Source organism: Tubulanus polymorphus, chromosome 4 (assembly GCF_964204645.1).
Source record: "Tubulanus polymorphus chromosome 4, tnTubPoly1.2, whole genome shotgun sequence".
Classification (NCBI taxonomy): domain Eukaryota; kingdom Metazoa; phylum Nemertea; class Palaeonemertea; order Tubulaniformes; family Tubulanidae; genus Tubulanus; species Tubulanus polymorphus.
In genome coordinates, this window is record NC_134028.1 from 7,827,172 (window position 1) to 7,844,323 (window position 17,152).

General features: G+C 38.6%; 2 protein-coding genes across 4 annotated transcripts; one reads left to right on the forward strand and one right to left on the reverse strand.

Annotated features, from left to right (window-relative positions):
- Window positions 1-29: 29 nt before the first annotated feature.
- On the reverse strand, window positions 30-4,729 carry LOC141903147 (chitobiosyldiphosphodolichol beta-mannosyltransferase-like). The gene is made up of 13 exons (XM_074791134.1): window positions 4,374-4,729; window positions 3,816-3,896; window positions 3,635-3,738; window positions 2,934-3,082; window positions 2,559-2,648; window positions 2,368-2,478; window positions 1,874-1,977; window positions 1,740-1,778; window positions 1,304-1,360; window positions 1,115-1,225; window positions 702-816; window positions 515-590; window positions 30-217 (listed from the first exon to the last, which is right to left on the reverse strand). The coding sequence occupies exons 1-13, from the start codon at window positions 4,633-4,635 to the stop codon at window positions 83-85; spliced, it is 1,434 nt and encodes a 477-aa protein (XP_074647235.1). The 5' UTR covers window positions 4,636-4,729; the 3' UTR covers window positions 30-82.
- LOC141903146 (beta-alanyl-bioamine nonribosomal peptide synthetase ebony-like) lies at window positions 630-16,895 on the forward strand. 3 transcript variants are annotated; one of them, XM_074791131.1, is made up of 5 exons: window positions 630-762; window positions 13,732-15,864; window positions 15,958-16,080; window positions 16,162-16,334; window positions 16,499-16,895. In XM_074791131.1, the coding sequence occupies exons 2-5, from the start codon at window positions 13,743-13,745 to the stop codon at window positions 16,634-16,636; spliced, it is 2,556 nt and encodes an 851-aa protein (XP_074647232.1). In that variant the 5' UTR covers window positions 630-762; window positions 13,732-13,742; the 3' UTR covers window positions 16,637-16,895. The 3 variants fall into 3 exon arrangements, with proteins under 3 accessions (XP_074647232.1, XP_074647231.1, XP_074647233.1); XM_074791130.1 differs by lacking the exon at window positions 630-762 and adding an exon at window positions 11,312-11,408; XM_074791132.1 differs by lacking the exon at window positions 630-762 and adding an exon at window positions 11,715-11,893.
- The last annotated feature ends 257 nt before the right edge of the window (window positions 16,896-17,152 follow it).

Genomic DNA, 17,152 nt, shown 5'->3' on the forward strand with positions numbered 1-17,152 from the left:
ACTGATGAAGTCAAAATTATTCATTATCAGATATTAAGAAAATAAATTTATTTGAGTGAAAAGAGACAATGGTAATAGATGACTAAGTAGTTAAAGCTTGGATTTTTGGAAGTACGATATCATTCCAGGTTTCGGTCCATCTTGTCGATTGGAAGGTTTTGAGATTTTTGTGGAATTGGTTTAGAGTTGTTTTCTCCGGGAAATCTGAAAGCAAATCCTGAAAGAGAATAATATCCATTGATTAAATTGATCGACTTTGTACATAACTCATAATAATGGTCTATTCACAGAGTACATACGTTTACACGATGCATAAATTTGTGGACACGCATGGGGGGTGGGGGTGGTAGTATTTTGCATACAAACAGATAAAGTAAAAGTCTAGGAGTATTCAGCTTTTTGCAACATATTCAATCATGAATGAACACAAGCAGTAATCCACTTATCACTTAGTTATTCTTTGGTCTCTAAGAGCCCGTTTGTGGTGTTAGGTTAATTAGTATCTAGTTCATACCTGTATTTGTGTTGTAAGTTGCTGAGCACTGTTAAATACCAATCCGTTCTCTTCATGTTTAACCAACTCGTGTAAACTAAAAATTAGTGAAATGATCATAATTTTAGAGAGCAGTCCTTGAAGGTCTTTTTATCTTCAACACTATGAAGCCTGCTGTGGCATCCTGGTAGTCATCTACTATACGCACCACGCAAACTGAATTGCACAAACAGGAAGTCCACAGCCGAACATATCAACAACTTTCATCGGTAAATCGAGACCACTGGACGACATATGTAAACAAACTCCCATATCAGCCGAACCTTGAATTAATATATACAGCGTCACAGTTTCGAACTCTTTAGAGGCTGCATTTAGTTAAAGCTGGTCTATAAAAACAGTCACAGGCAGATATCCCTATATTGCCTCTGTGGACATCAAAGTGTCCTTTTGGGATGTGACAAGTTCTTCAAAACTGGTCTCTGGATCTGCTCTTAAGTTCTATATCACAGATAAATGTATAGTTTTGGTAATTAGGCATAATATGTTCTTGATTTCAGTTTTTTCTATCTGCTTAATTTTTATCTGAGTTCGTCTAAACATGATTTCACTTTCAATTACCTAATAGTGTAGGATAGTCTTCCGCTTCTAACCATGGTGTTATTATAGACACAACGTTCCATGATTTTTCGGCAATTAATTTTTGATACTCCGCTTTTTTAGGACCTTTCCCTGAAAAACCAAATCTATAACTTCGAGACCAAAGCAGTTATTTCATATTCTAACGTTGCCGATTTCCGATACTCTCACCTGTTATGGCACAAATAACTTTAGGAAGTTTCTTTTTTTTCGCTTTCAACTCATAATCTAGACAGAAGATAAAGTTACCATTATAATTATTATCATTAAGACAGAACTTGTTTTAGGAAGTATATTTGAATTAAGACAAGGCAATTGGTAAATCTATCCAATTGAAAGTCTATTGAGACTGAGAAAATATTATTCATGTATTTACATAATTTTCATCGAATATAATGGGGAAGTTACAAAATGATAGAAAACGTTGGATGTACAGTCAAACCCACCTAATTTGGATTTAGGTCTATGCCGGACATTATTTGGCTTTTAATCCAGATTTCCCGTAAACTGGATGAATTTTGTTAATGGTGGTCCCAAATGATCCGAATTAGGCGGGCTTTACTGTATCGAAGAGTGAAATGATATTAGGCTTTATTCTTCCTCATACCTTCTAACGCTTTAAACAGTATGGAAAAGTCTTCATCCTCTGAAAGAATGTAAATGCGAATGTTTCTAAATTAAAATTGCTCAAATAATTGATGACCGACTTGTAAAAAGTATATAACTACATTAAACACATACCGGTCCAACTAGTGCTGCTCATTATAAATGCAGGACGACTCTCTTTCAATGAGATATTTCCATCAATATCTTGTGTAAATGCTGTTTCATTTGCGTTACCATTGCTGGAAGTACAGTGGAGGAACCACGTTAATACGAATCTCGTGAGCATAAGTAAAATTGTCGTATTAAACAGGGCTTTGTATTATCTAAAGCTTGATTGATATAAATATCTAAAAGCTGGGACATGCTGGAAATCATCGTAATAAACGGTTTTCGTCATGAACAGAATCTATTAATCAGGTTTTACTGTATAAGGATGTGAATTCGATGGCATTGATAATCTACCGTGGTATGAACCCCTGCCATAAAAGTGTGCCAATTGGCTAAGGATGTCAGATTTCGTGGCACCAGATGAGCAGGTGTCATATCAGGCAGTCAGATTCTTGTGATACCATTAAGTTTGCATTCTTGCAGGTACCGTAATTTGGAATCGATAGAACGTTTCTTCTCACCTAGCTGCAAAGCATGGATATTCCTTGGACAGTCTTGAAAATAGTTCATGTTGATCTTTCACTTCAGTTTCATGGAACATTATTGGAGGTCGATCATACATAGTGTCGGCTCTGCAGTTGAGAAAATATTCATTTAATTTTCAAGTTTGAAAAATGTTAATAGTTTTCATCGCCGAAAATGTTAGACTAACGTAATATTCCAGTTCATCTTCAGATCGTCTTTCATTGCATCAGTAACACATATATTCTCATCAGCAAACCGTCCTAACAAGTGTTCATACCTGAATGAACAATAATGAGTAGATCTAGATTACAGAGTTTAGTTTGTACTGGGTTACCCAACAAAATTAGGAACCTAACAAAAATATCAAATTCAAGGGATTTACTGACTGTCCAATACAAACCAATTGGTCTTTACCAATTGAAAAACATAGAATTATCAATTGAAAGTGAAAACTTCAGTCGAAACTTCTGAATATACAATATCTCATTTCTGCTTGAGGATATGTTAAACTGATTTTACATCCTTGGTGAATCTGATTAAGTTAAATGATAAATATTCTTACCAGTAGGCTATTTTTACTAGTGGATGTTTTTGTCCGAGGGATAAACCGAGTATCGTATATCCGTAGTTGTGCCAGTCAATAACAAACTTACAGTTCTTCACGAAACTGACCAATAAGCACATCGCAAGTGAAGGTATGGCAGGCGGATTCTTTGAAAATAGAAATAACAAGTCAGTTAACTTGTTCGACTTACACTACTGGTACACGTTTTTCCATGTTATCACATGTATATCCGTTAATATCTCATTGAATCTGTTTTGAGATTTCAAAATCCAACAAATTGAAATTTTCATTTTTTCGGCTTAAACAATTGATACCTTGTTTCTCCTTTCTGCTGGGCCAGCTGCCGATCTACCCTGTACTTTATTTTGAAATAAATTATGATCAAATTATCCATAACAGACACCCGGCAGCTATGGAAATGAATTGGATAAGAACTTTTATTGCAATTTACAAAAACACCAGCCAAAGAGGAGAAAAATGGTATCAATTTATTAGCCTAACAAAACGATTGTCTAGCAGTGCTTAGTGTTTCAACATGTGGTATGCACTGGGGAAACACATAGTTCAAGTAAATTTGTCTGCTTACAAAAAGCTTGTGGTCACAATTTAATGAAAAGTCTTGTAGTGATTTAGAAATCAGGAAAATTCATTCTACAGTAAATGAAACCGACTTTGGTACAACGAACTTTGTTTCTGACCTGTGAGAAAATGACTTCGGTGCGCTTCAAACGACTCAATGTTACTAGTAAAATCACTGCTTGCCAGGCACCTTTCAATATTTTCCCGACAAATCTTGGCAGAGCTGAAAAAAAATCAGAAAACTGATGTAGTTTATACTGATATTTGACTTTTAGAATTTTCAAAATATGAAGTTCTTACTGTTTACTAGTTTTGGTGGTTCTCCCATGATATGCTGTTGGATGTGGTCATTATTTCGAAATTCTTCATGTGGAATTGAACCTGAAAAGTAACGAGACAGTCAACCCCTAATATACCATCTACATCAGTGACTTAGAATATTGGCGGTATAAAAAATATAATCTTATTCTTCACTCCATCATACATTTCTAGAGGACATAACAATGATTTCATTTGCTTCCACCTTAGGTTTGCTGAAATACCCAAGTTGTTTCGTCAAGCATCTGATTGTATAAATCAATAGAAAATTTTGATGCGTTCTATCGAGGGAGATTTATTATAGGCCTACATTTGAACATGGATGTACTAACAGAGATGATTCGGTTACGATTACTGCTATATTTTCTCAGTCTCTGGTCTTCACCCTTTCCTGGAATTTTTTAATTTGTGCACCTTAATGCGCATGCACGGTGTAAATAATTAGCCTATCAGAACTAGTTGTCCGAAAATAGTTTTAGCAACAGGAAAAATGCCACATCTGCAAAATATCACCTGCTTTTCAGCTTACATCCAACTTACCTCCATATCCTACAACATCTACACAATATCCATTATCGGCCAGGGATAGTGAGTGATATTGCATCCTCGGACTGCGGCCTATATCACCTAAAACCATTACACACACACGCTGGCGCCGGTCCTGTTGTTCTCCATCTCCTGCTGCTGCCGCTGGCCCCGCAAACAAATTAGGCAAACGATTGTAAACTATTGTGAGAAGCACCGCAACAACACACGGAAAACAAACCAAGTAAATTACTGCAAATATGTCATTCAGATCCATATTTCACTAGACGAGTCAAATGAAAGGGCCCAAATAACGATTAAAACGTGAATAAATAAAAATAGATTGACACAACCCGGAAGTAAATCATTGTCTCCCCCATGGATTGATGTCTGTCTGCAGAGTTTCCAGAACCTGTCATGTCAGGTCCCGAAAAAACCCAAACTCATGACAATATTTGACGAAACGGCGAAATATCTAGGCATGTGCTAGACGAATGGAAGAACATTTTGAGTTGAATGAATATTCTGATCCGTCGTAAATATCGAAAATGATTCAACAATAACGATAACGAAAATGTTCTGACAAATAATTCATTTGAAAGGTTGATTTATAAGAAGAAAATATTTATGTGTAAACTATGACTTATTTCTGTATGGGAAAAAATAAGTTTCAGGCATAGATGAATTAATTAATGTAGAAGTAAGAGCACATTATAAGAGAATATTTTCGCTAGATGAATCGAGGTCTTGATATTTCGTTTCCGCAATAAGACACTGAAAATTATCTGCTCACTATCACAGTTCGGCAACACTCCTCACTGTCCTGAAGTCCTGAAGTCTCACTATTTATATTCATTGTCTTTATGATGTACATGTAAAAGAGCCGAATGCGATATAGAGACTGATTTTATTGAGACTGATTTTAAATCAACTCATCAATTTAAAGCATGAAGTTTTTTTTCTATCTATATCAGTTTTAATGCAGACCTGTCGCCACAGGTCCCGAGAAGCTCTGCAAAATGGCGCGAGCTGCCGTTTGAGGTCTCGCTTCAAAATTATTGTTTTATAGTAACTTAAGATTAACTATATCCATGGTTAGCAATCTTTATTATATTCATTACTATAAAGAGACCATAAAAATTAAAGTTTTCCTTCATTTCATCAGTTTTAATGCAGACCTGTCACCTCAGGTCCCGAGAAGCTCTGCAAAATGGCGTGAGCTGCCGTGTGAGGTCTCGCTTCAAAATTATTGTTTTATGGCAACTTAAGATTAACTCTATCCATGGTTAGCAATTTATATTATACTTATTACTATATAAAGGTTATAAAAAGTAAAGTTTTTTCCATTTCATCAGTTTTAGTGCAGACCTGTCACCACAGGTCTCGATAAGCTCAGCAAAATGGCGCGAGCTGCCGTGTGAGGTCTCGCTTCATAATTATTGTTTTATAGTAACTTAAGATCAACTATATCCATGGTTAGCCATCTTTATTATATTCATTACTATAAAGAGACCATAAAAATTAAAGTTTTTCCCATTTCATCAGTTTAAATGGAGACCTGTCACCACATGTCTCGAGAAGCTCTGCAAAATGGCGCGAGCTGCCGTGTGAGGTCTCGCTTCAAAATTATTGTTTTATAGTAACTTAAGATTAATTCTATCCATGGTTAGCAATTTATATTATACTCTTTACTATAAAGAGACCATAAAAATTAATGTTTTCCTTCATTTCATCAGTTTTAATGCAGACCTGTCACCTCAGGTCCCGAGAAGCTCTGCAAAATGGCGCGAGCTGCCGTGTGAGGTCTCGCTTCATAATTATTGTTTTATAGTAACTTAAGATTAATTCTATCCATGGTTAGCAATTTATATTATACTCTTTACTATAAAGAGACCATAAAAATTAAAGTTTTCCTTCATTTCATCAGTTTTAATGCAGACCTGTCACCTCAGGTCCCGAGAAGCTCTGCAAAATGGCGTGAGCTGCCGTGTGAGGTCTCGCTTCAAAATTATTGTTTTATGGCAACTTAAGATTAACTCTATCCATGGTTAGCAATTTATATTATACTCTTTACTATAAAGAGACCATAAAAATTAAAGTTTTCCTTCATTTCATCAGTTTTAATGCAGACCTGTCACCTCAGGTCCCGAGAAGCTCTGCAAAATGGCGTGAGCTGCCGTGTGAGGTCTCGCTTCAAAATTATTGTTTTATGGCAACTTAAGATTAACTCTATCCATGGTTAGCAATTTATATTATACTTATTACTATATAAAGGTTATAAAAAGTAAAGTTTTTTCCATTTCATCAGTTTTAGTGCAGACCTGTCACCACAGGTCTCGATAAGCTCTGCAAAATGGCGCGAGCTGCCGTGTGAGGTCTCGCTTCATAATTATTGTTTTATAGTAACTTAAGATTAACTATATCCATGGTTAGCCATCTTTATTATATTCATTACTATAAAGAGACCATAAAAATTAAAGTTTTTCCCATTTCATCAGTTTAAATGGAGACCTGTCACCACAGGTCTCGAGAAGCTCTGCAAAATGGCGCGAGCTGCCGTGTGAGGTCTCGCTTCAAAATTATTGTTTTATAGTAACTTAAGATTAACTATATCCATGGTTAGCCATCTTTATTATATTCATTACTATAAAGAGACCATAAAAATTAAAGTTTTTCCCATTTCATCAGTTTAAATGGAGACCTGTCACCACAGGTCTCGAGAAGCTCTGCAAAATGGCGCGAGCTGCCGTGTGAGGTCTCGCTTCAAAATTATTGTTTTATAGTAACTTAAGATTAATTTTATCAATGGTTAGCAATTTATATTATACTCTTTACTATAAAGAGACCATCAAAATTAATGTTTTCCTTCATTTCATCAGTTTTAATGCAGACCTGTCACCTCAGGTCCCGAGAAGCTCTGCAAAATGGCGTGAGCTGCCGTGTGAGGTCTCGCTTCAAAATTATTGTTTTATGGCAACTTAAGATTAACTCTATCCATGGTTAGCAATTTATATTATACTCTTTACTATAAAGAGACCATAAAAATTAAAGTTTTCCTTCATTTCATCAGTTTAAATGTAGACCTGTCACCTCAGGTCCCGAGAAGCTCTGCAAAATGGCGTGAGCTGCCGTGTGAGGTCTCGCTTCAAAATTATTGTTTTATGGCAACTTAAGATTAACTCTATCCATGGTTAGCAATTTATATTATACTTATTACTATATAAAGGTTATAAAAAGTAAAGTTTTTTCCATTTCATCAGTTTTAGTGCAGACCTGTCTCCACAGGTCTCGATAAGCTCTGCAAAATGGCGCGAGCTGCCGTGTGAGGTCTCGCTTCATAATTATTGTTTTATAGTAACTTAAGATTAACTATATCCATGGTTAGCCATCTTTATTATATTCATTACTATAAAGAGACCATAAAAATTAAAGTTTTTCCCATTTCATCAGTTTAAATGGAGACCTGTCACCACAGGTCTCGAGAAGCTCTGCAAAATGGCGCGAGCTGCCGTGTGAGGTCTCGCTTCAAAATTATTGTTTTATAGTAACTTAAGATTAACTATATCCATGGTTAGCCATCTTTATTATATTCATTACTATAAAGAGACCATAAAAATTAAAGTTTTTCCCATTTCATCAGTTTAAATGGAGACCTGTCACCACAGGTCTCGAGAAGCTCTGCAAAATGGCGCGAGCTGCCGTGTGAGGTCTCGCTTCAAAATTATTGTTTTATAGTAACTTAAGATTAATTTTATCAATGGTTAGCAATTTATATTATACTCTTTACTATAAAGAGACCATAAAAATTAATGTTTTCCTTCATTTCATCAATTTTAATGCAGACCTGTCACCACAGGTCTCGAGAAGCTCTGCAAAATGGCGCGAGCTGCCGTGTGAGGTCTCGCTTCAAAATTATTGTTTTATAGTAACTTAAGATTAACTATATCCATGGTTAGCAATCTTTATTATATTCATTACTATAAAGAGACCATAAAAATTAAAGTTTTCCTTCATTTCATCAGTTTTAATGCAGACCTGTCACCTCAGGTCCCGAGAAGCTCTGCAAAATGGCGCGAGCTGCCGTGTGAGGTCTCGCTTCATAATTATTGTTTTATGGTAACTTAAGATTAACTCTATCCATGGTTAGCAATTTATATTATACTTATTACTATATAAAGGTTATAAAAAGTAAAGTTTTTTCCATTTCATCAGTTTTAGTGCAGACCTGTCACCACAGGTCCCGAGAAGCTCTGCAAAATGGCGCGAGCTGCCGTGTGAGGTCTCGCTTCAAAATTATTGTTTTATAGTAACTTAAGATTAATTCTATCCATGGTTAGCAATCTATATTATATTCATTACTATAAAGATACCATAAAAAGTGAGGTTTTTTCCATTTCATCAGTTTTAATGCAGACCTGTCACCTCAGGTCTCGGGAAGCTCTGCAAAATGGCGCGAGCTGCCGTGTGAGGTCTCGCTTCAAAATTATTGTTTTATAGTAACTTAAGATTAACTATATCCATGGTTAGCAATCTTTATTATATTCATTACTATAAAGAGACCATAAAAATTAAAGTTTTCCTTCATTTCATCAGTTTTAATGCAGACCTGTCACCTCAGGTCCCGAGAAGCTCTGCAAAATGGCGCGAGCTGCCGTGTGAGGTCTCGCTTCATAATTATTGTTTTATGGTAACTTAAGATTAAATCTATCCATGGTTAGCAATTTATATTATACTCTTTACTATAAAGAGACCATAAAAATTAAAGTTTTCCTTCATTTCATCAGTTTTAATGCAGACCTGTCACCTCAGGTCCCGAGAAGCTCTGCAAAATGGCGCGAGCTGCCGTGTGAGGTCTCGCTTCATAATTGTTTTTTTATAGTAACTTAAGATTAATTCTATCCATGGTTAGCAATCTATATTATATTCATTACTATAAAGATACCATAAAAAGTAAAGTTTTTTCCATTTCATCAGTTTTAGTGCAGACCTGTCACCACAGGTCCCGAGAAGCTCTGCAAAATGGCGCGAGCTGCCGTGTGAGGTCTCGCTTCATAATTGTTGTTTTATAGTAACTTAAGATTAATTCTATCCATGGTTAGCAATCTATATTATATTCATTACTATAAAGATACCATAAAAAGTGAGGTTTTTTCCATTTCATCAGTTTTAATGCAGACCTGTCACCTCAGGTCTCGAGAAGCTCTGCAAAATGGCGCGAGCTGCCGTGTGAGGTCTCGCTTCAAAATTATTGTTTTATAGTATTTCAAGATTTAATATATCTATGGTAAGCATACAATTTTACATTCACCATTAGATAGAGATCATAAAAAGTTCAGGTTTTTCTATTTCATCAGTTTTCAAGCAGTCCCGAAGCTCTGCAAAATGGCGCGAGCTGCCGTGTGAGGTCTCACTAATTAAGCAGTGTTATGTCTAATTTATCCTATGTCAACTTAAAAGCTTGGACTGAAATGTTTTTAAATTGTATGTGCACTTTGTGAATTAATAATAATATGTAAATATATAGGGCCTAATCATAATGAGTATAATGATTGTTATTAATACTGATTATGAATACATAAGGCACTACTGGTATCATTGCCTGATCTTGATATTTTCATGTTTCATGTTACAAAAACTTAAATAAATTGTAAACAATTATTTCAATGTTCTCAAATCATTCACCATCATTGCATCTTTATTATATACAATGCGATATAGTTCAACAACTTTTTATAAACGGACAAACATAAATTCTTAAATGAATTCATAACACATCATAGTTTCGTTTTTGTTTTTGAATAATATATTCAGAAAGCACTAAGATATGTTCTTTTTGTTTCTTATCGGCTATCATTTGTTCTAAATCCGCGCCTATCATATCTTCTAATCGCCTATCATCGGTTCAGTCATAACGATTTTCATTTTAGCAAATCGACCTGTCACCTGAGGTCCCACCTGTCATGTCAGGTCTTGGGCCCTGACATGACAGGTTCTGGAAACTCTGCAGACAGACCTAAATGCCCCCATGACCTTCGATTGAATGTTTAAGTCGCAATAATTACCGCACTACACATTTCTATTTATACGCTTCGTGACTGCGTTATTTCATTTGCTCCGCTTTGCGTTTTAAGAAAAATATATACAGCAGAGCTTGAGACTAGTCAATAAACAGAAAGCAATTTAAGAGCAAGATATTAGCAAGGGATTTTTTAATACACATGTATAGTTCATGTGTAGTGTAGTAATTGATTATGTGTAGTGAATACACAAGTTCAAGAGTTCAAGTTCATGGTAGCGAGATGATTATATGAGCGAAACAACCGGGTTAATCACCGCTAGTTTTATGATCACCGTGACCCGCAGATAAGATACAGTTAGTATGACAATGTCAAAAAACTTTATTGTCAAGATTGCAAGGATAATACTAATTTCCATAGAACTGAGTTGTATGTAATTTTGGCAGAGTCGGCGCTGTAATGCGACGAACCCGCCAGCACGACGGCAATCTTAAACGTTTTTTTTTTAAGATTGCTGTCGATGCACCCGATATAATTTCACACCCCTCGACTCTTGGCACTCCGGGCCTCCCAACGGCGGATCGTTTTCAGTCGAAAACCAAAATCATCAGATGCGATTTTGGGAACCTTGGGATCCGAAGCTGAACTCGTGGCATTGATTAAGAACACCGGCTGCACCATGATGCATGAATGTTTGCGCTAATAGATTCTAACACTGCATTATCCATATAATACTGTACAGTGCCGTGCCACAAAGAAGGCTACACGGCCTACATTAGTGCAATAAGCGTGGCTATACAGCATCTGGCGTTGCCTATTGAACACGGATTCTAAAACGTTTTCGAGTACGTAATTGATCTAGAAATCTGTATATTTGAGGTCGGTAATCACGGACTTCATTTAATAGCCCATATAGGTTTAATCATTAGACAACAATACCGCGAGCAAGTTATGTAGCGCAACGTATAAAACAGAGCGCTAGTGGCCCCGATATTGCTGAGCTGCGTATAGAATATAGTCGAAGCGATTTGAGGTAAGTGTCTAGGATAAACCGAAATTATTACCATTTGATCGCGAAAACGATTCGGAGCGACAATGCTGCTTTCCTAGATTGCTTTCCGTAATTTGCAGAAATTAAATAAATTCCACAGGCTTGTCCTTACCGGCGGGTCTTAGATTGGCTTCCTTAACTGGCATTAAAACCCGTAGGACCCAGCGTCCGATATTGCCGCCACAAAGTGACGTTTTCATCTTTAGACCGCCGTTTCAAAGAGCCGCATTTTAAGGAAAACGAATTGCCCAAAAAATCAGTCACCTCGTCGCGGTTACAATAATTTTATCAAATCAACCAATCGACTTGGACTGTCCTCCGGTACGGTTGTCGAGAACTGAGTTAATATGCAGAACATTTTCTTGGTGACGTAGTGACCGCCGTAATACTCTTACACTACGCATTTTGCCTGAAGACTTTAGCTTGATCGGTCGGCTTTTTTTCTGTTAGCGTTCTCAACAAGCGAGGTAGGACATAGTAGGTTTTCTGCTTTCTAGTTAGGCACCCGATAGGGCATTGTAGGTTTTGTACCAACTAGTGGTGGTTGGGCATTGAAAGTTTTGTACCAACTCTAAGGTCGGGCATTGTAGGTTGATAGTGCCAACTAGTGTACCTTGTAGGGCATTGTAGGTTTTTGCCAACTAGTGGTGGCTGCGCACTGGAAGCCTTGTGCCAACGTGGGGTTGCCTTGGACATTGTAGGTTTTGTACCAACTAGTGAGGTTGGGAGGGCTATTGTAGGTTTTATGCCAACAGTGAGGTTGGGAATTTTAGGTTATATGCCAACTAGTCAGGTTGGCCATTGGAAATTTTTGTACCAACTACAGACCTTGGGTGGGCTATTGTAGGTTCTATACCAACTAGTGAGGTCGGGCATTGTAGGTTTTTGCCTATTCGTGTAGTTGGACTTAAGTATGTGGGAACCTAGGACTAGGGCTCGGGTCAGAGAAGTAATGACCAGAAAGTTTATGGCTAGTGCAGACACAGTGTCGGACCGACATGCTTTGGCTAGAATAGACAGACGTCCAAACACATTTCCTTGTGTGAATCTATGTTAAGAGTTGATCTTCTTGGGTTCAGGACTCGGCTTTGAACTTTGCCAATTGAAAAACTTATGTTTGCTGTATAACATGTTTTATCGGGCGAGTACTGTCCATAATAAATACTATTGTTGTTCCCTATATCGCGCTGCCTTGAAGATCACTCGGACTTCTTGTAATATAGTAAGCTTTTGTTATCTGATCCATATGTGATATGATTCACACTTGCCGTGGAATATTTCGTCATCCGGCTAGTTTCTTGCCCTTGTACGTTTATGCATGTTTTACCTCGGTTCTTTTTACCTTTGTTTGACCCTGAATTGGGGAATTTCCACGCCGGTCTCTGGGTGACTTATACCCTAGTGAAGCTCAGCCCGGGGCTTCTCACCCTTGGTTATATTCTGTACCAATCATTAATGAACCCGCTCAGAATACACGTGGTCTGATTTTTGGGTGAACATTTCAAATGGGCGGAACTAAAATGGCAAGTCTTAGTGACGACGTGAGCTCTGTAGGTGCGAAAGAAGCACGGAGGAGGGGGAATGGGGCACTAACCACAAGAAAATGTTTTAAATCTACACACTCGCTTTCTGTGTGAAAGAGTAACGCGATAATTGTTCGCAATGTGCGTATTTTAATCTAACTTTAATGCGCGCTTTACAGTATCTCTTATTGACTTAAGAAAAAGAGGGACTTGTAAAAGTGGTCAGGATCTGCAAATACGTTCAGAACATGAAAACTTTTTTTTCCGAGTTAGTAAAAAACTCAAAAAATTGGAGTAGGCCATGCCTGAGCCAGGATTCACCAGCATCAATTTTAACAACAAATTCACTATGTGTAGATTGATAATGCATACAAATGAAATGCGGAAATTATTTGAAATTTCAGATATAGTTGTCTGACAAACGAGCGTAATGTCTCGCCAATCTGTAATTACATTGGGAATCTGTAAATTTGTATACTGCGAACAAGCAAATACTGTTAAGTAAATTTTATGTCGCCTGTTGGCGGGACGTATACGCACCCCACGCTACGGGCCTGCACGGACAGACCTTGAAAAGGCCTACAGTGCCTGAGCCCATTCGGTCCTAAGGACTATTCTGGCGATTCACGCAGTTCATTTCGCCGTTTACATTTTGAAATGATATACATGCCATTATCTATGTCATCATGTTTCCAACCGAACGAGGCGGTGAACCGGCTTGTTTGGGGCCTTTCGGGTCCCATTCTTTCCTGCCTTAAGTCGTCCATTTGAATGTATTTCAGCTGCCGTGACGATGTCGTTGACTAACAGTTACTTGGTCGGGAAATCCGAAAAGTACCCGGACGTAAAGGTGCACGAGTTATTTGAAGAGGTTAGTCGGCGCAATGCGAACAAAACAGCCGTCATCGAGGAGAAAACTCACGTCACATTCGAACAACTGAACCGTAAAGCTAACGCTATTGCGGCATCCATAAAACAGAATCTAACGAAATATGACGTCGCTGGTGATGCTAAAGACCCGGTAGTGTGTATTCTGTTACCGGGCGGTTTGAAGTACACGTCGACGGTGCTAGCTTTATGGAAACTGGGCATCGCATTCATCCCATTCGAACCCGATCTACCGGTCAACCGTATGAAGCTTATTTTCAGAGAGGCGAAACCGTTGTGTTTCATTTCGTCTGGTGAATACTCGAACATCGTCAACAATTTCGAGATAATCGGCGAAGGTGTGATGATACTCGAACATGCGCAATTACTCGAAGATGGAAGCACGGATGGAGATGGTAGTGGGAATGACGTCAAAGCGATGTACAGCGATACTGAATTAGCGGCAATATTGTATACATCGGGCAGTACGGGAACACCAAAAGGGGTCAAAATTAGTCACAAGAATCTGGTGAACCGCTTCTTCTGGCAATGGAACGCATTTCCATTCAAAGAAAACGATCTAATCGCCGCCAAAACGGCTTTGGTATTTGTTGATTCGTTGACGGAGGTATTTGGAACGCTTTGCAAAGGGGTCACCATTGTGGTTATCCCCCCTGAGATGACGCGTAATACCGAAGTGTTCGTGAATATGCTCGATAAATATGGAGTGACTAAACTAGTCACTAGTCCATCGCAACTGCGAACCGTCTTACTGTTTAAAACGGCCGTCAACCTGCGTAGATTAAATCTCGTGGTAACCAGTGCGGAGGAACTTCCGCACGAAGTTGCTAAAGATTTCTTCAACGCGTTCCCTCGCGGTACTGTGTTGGCTAATTATTACGGCAGCACTGAAACAACGGGCGAAATCACGACCGTCACTTTTCATTCGGCTGCCGATGTTGATCGATGCACGAGCGATCTTAAAGTCGCAATCGGTCAACCACTCGACAACTGCGCAGTATTTCTCGTGGACGAGTCCCTGACGAAGGTCGTCCCCACCGGAGAGCTCGGCGAAATACTGGTAGCCGGGCCGAGTATAGTCGACGCCTACACCGATCGGGCTAAAATGGTGGACTTCATTCCGAATTCCATAGCGTCAATCCCCGACGAAATCAAGCTCCGATTTCCGAAACTGTACAGAACCGGGGATTTCGGGAGGATCGTCGATGGTCACGTGATCTACGAAGGTAGGCGAGATAGCCAGGTGAAGATCAATGGCAAACGGATTAATTTAGAATCGGTGAGATTGGTCGTAATGAACATTCCCGATGTCGAAAAAGCTGTCGTTTTGGTTTGTAAACTCACCGACACTAACCAGAAAATAGTGGCTTTTTTCGTCAGCAACGGCAACGTGCGCGTCACGAAAGAAGAAGTGACGAGTCACTGTAAAGATAGTTTACCGGCGTACATGATTCCATTGGTCCTCGAGGTTCCGAAAATACCGATGACAACTACTGGTAAAACTGACCGCTTGATGCTGCTTCATATGTTCAAGAAGTCTATTTCAAACGCCACCGGCGCCAAACGAAATTACGACCAAGCTACTGCATCGATTTTAGAAGTAATCGCCAAGTGTCTGGGAGTTAGTGAAGTAACATTGGAAGATAACTTCTTCGCCATCGGCGGCGACTCGCTCAGCGCCGTGACCATAATCGTGCAGCTCCGAGAACTGGGATATTCGGTCGACTCGACGCAGTTCCTCAACGCCAAGTCGCTGTCGCAGATCGTCGAATCGATCAAAAATGCTAAGGATAAAAACGACGCCAGAGATTCCGAGACGGACGAATATTCGATCGAGATGTTGAACGACGTTTCCGAAGACGATCAACAAGCGGCTAGGTCGCTGTTGGCCGAATGCTTCATTCGTAAAGACCCGATGACGATATGTTTGAGAGCGACGAAATCCGATTTCTTGGGGCACTTGGGCAAGATATGGCCGTCAGTGGCTGCATGTGGCGGAAGTGTTATCGCGCGCAATAAAAAGACAGGTAATCAACTATGATATACTGATTTTCGTCGAGATCAAAAATACATCAGTATTCTGTCGATTTTAAGCGTACGTTTATTAACCATGTTTTTAGGTCAGATTGCGGGATTGAATATGGTTGGTAATTTTGAGGTCCAAGCGCCTCCCGATGACGCGTTTGATCCGGTTCTTACTTCGATCGGGGAATTTCTGGGTTCTTGCGACGCCGACTTTCACGGTAAGTATAACTATATATCTTTAAGAAACTATAGAAGCGCCGTATTGTATGATGACATGAAATCTTTAATTTCGAGTGTAGAAATGACGCAGGGAGGTGGTTGGTGGACCTCTTTAATCGGAGGCATCGATCCAAGTGTTCCTTACGAGGATAATCTGAAGATTTTCTTGATGATGGAAAAGAAGGTCGTCGATGTAGCGAAAGCTAAAGGTGCTAGCGGTATGACATCAGTTAATACCCACCCAGTTACCAGTGTAAGGCTTTCACATTTTTGTATCGTCTTTTTGGGCACCGAAACATATGCTTTGTAGTTCAAGAGACGTATTCGTGTTTTCGGACACTACATGTATATAGAATATCTACCGGGGACATCTACGTGTAGATATTTTCATCATATTTCATATCAACTTTTTTTCAGAATATCGGTGAACATTTCCTTGGTTTTACGAAATTAGGCAGTCACAAGATTAACGAGTTTGTATCCGCTGACGGCACACGACCATTCTCAATACTCGCAGATGACGTCATCGCCGACTCGATGGCCTTGAAGTTTTAAAACGCGACGGATTGAAGAACTTTACTATTTTAAGTCTTTTTAAGCGCTTCCAATCCTTCGAAATTCAATCTTAATGAAATTGATTCCTTTTAATGTCGATAATGTTGCTGTTGATGATTTTATCGGTTCTAGAAATCAATCCCATGCATGACCTTGCGTGCAGATGCATGCATTCTTCGAAACATTTAAATATATACATAGTTATATTTTGCTTTTACAGTTCTATCGGTTAATTGCTGTTTTCTGGTTGAGGTATTATATAAAGTCTTTCATATGAAACGTTTATAAGAATACATTTAGCTTGTTATTATTACTATGAAAAACATGATTGTGTTACTTGTATTTTATTTGCCATATCTACGGAAGCGATAAAGGGCCTCGAGTTGTCGGGTTCCAACTCGACAAGTCGCCATATTTATGTCGAAATATCGCGATATATCGCGTCAAGTCGACATGAATATGTCGACATATCGTGACGTTTTCACGACAAATTTCGCTTTTTCGCCCATTTTCCAC

Excerpts from the sequence above, each read along its gene's own strand:
- LOC141903147 (XM_074791134.1), bottom strand. The coding sequence starts at position 4,635 with ATGGATCTGAATGACATATTTGCAGTAATTTACTTGGTTTGTTTTCCG. Across the intron at positions 3,897-4,373 it reads AGATGTTGTAGGATATGGAG|GTTCAATTCCACATGAAGAA; the intron begins GTAAGTTGGATG and ends GTTACTTTTCAG. Across the intron at positions 218-514 it reads AACTTACAACACAAATACAG|GATTTGCTTTCAGATTTCCC; the intron begins GTATGAACTAGA and ends ATTCTCTTTCAG.
- LOC141903146 (XM_074791131.1), top strand. The coding sequence starts at position 13,743 with ATGTCGTTGACTAACAGTTACTTGGTCGGGAAATCCGAAAAGTACCCG. Across the intron at positions 15,865-15,957 it reads CGCGCGCAATAAAAAGACAG|GTCAGATTGCGGGATTGAAT; the intron begins GTAATCAACTAT and ends CCATGTTTTTAG. Across the intron at positions 16,335-16,498 it reads ATACCCACCCAGTTACCAGT|AATATCGGTGAACATTTCCT; the intron begins GTAAGGCTTTCA and ends ACTTTTTTTCAG.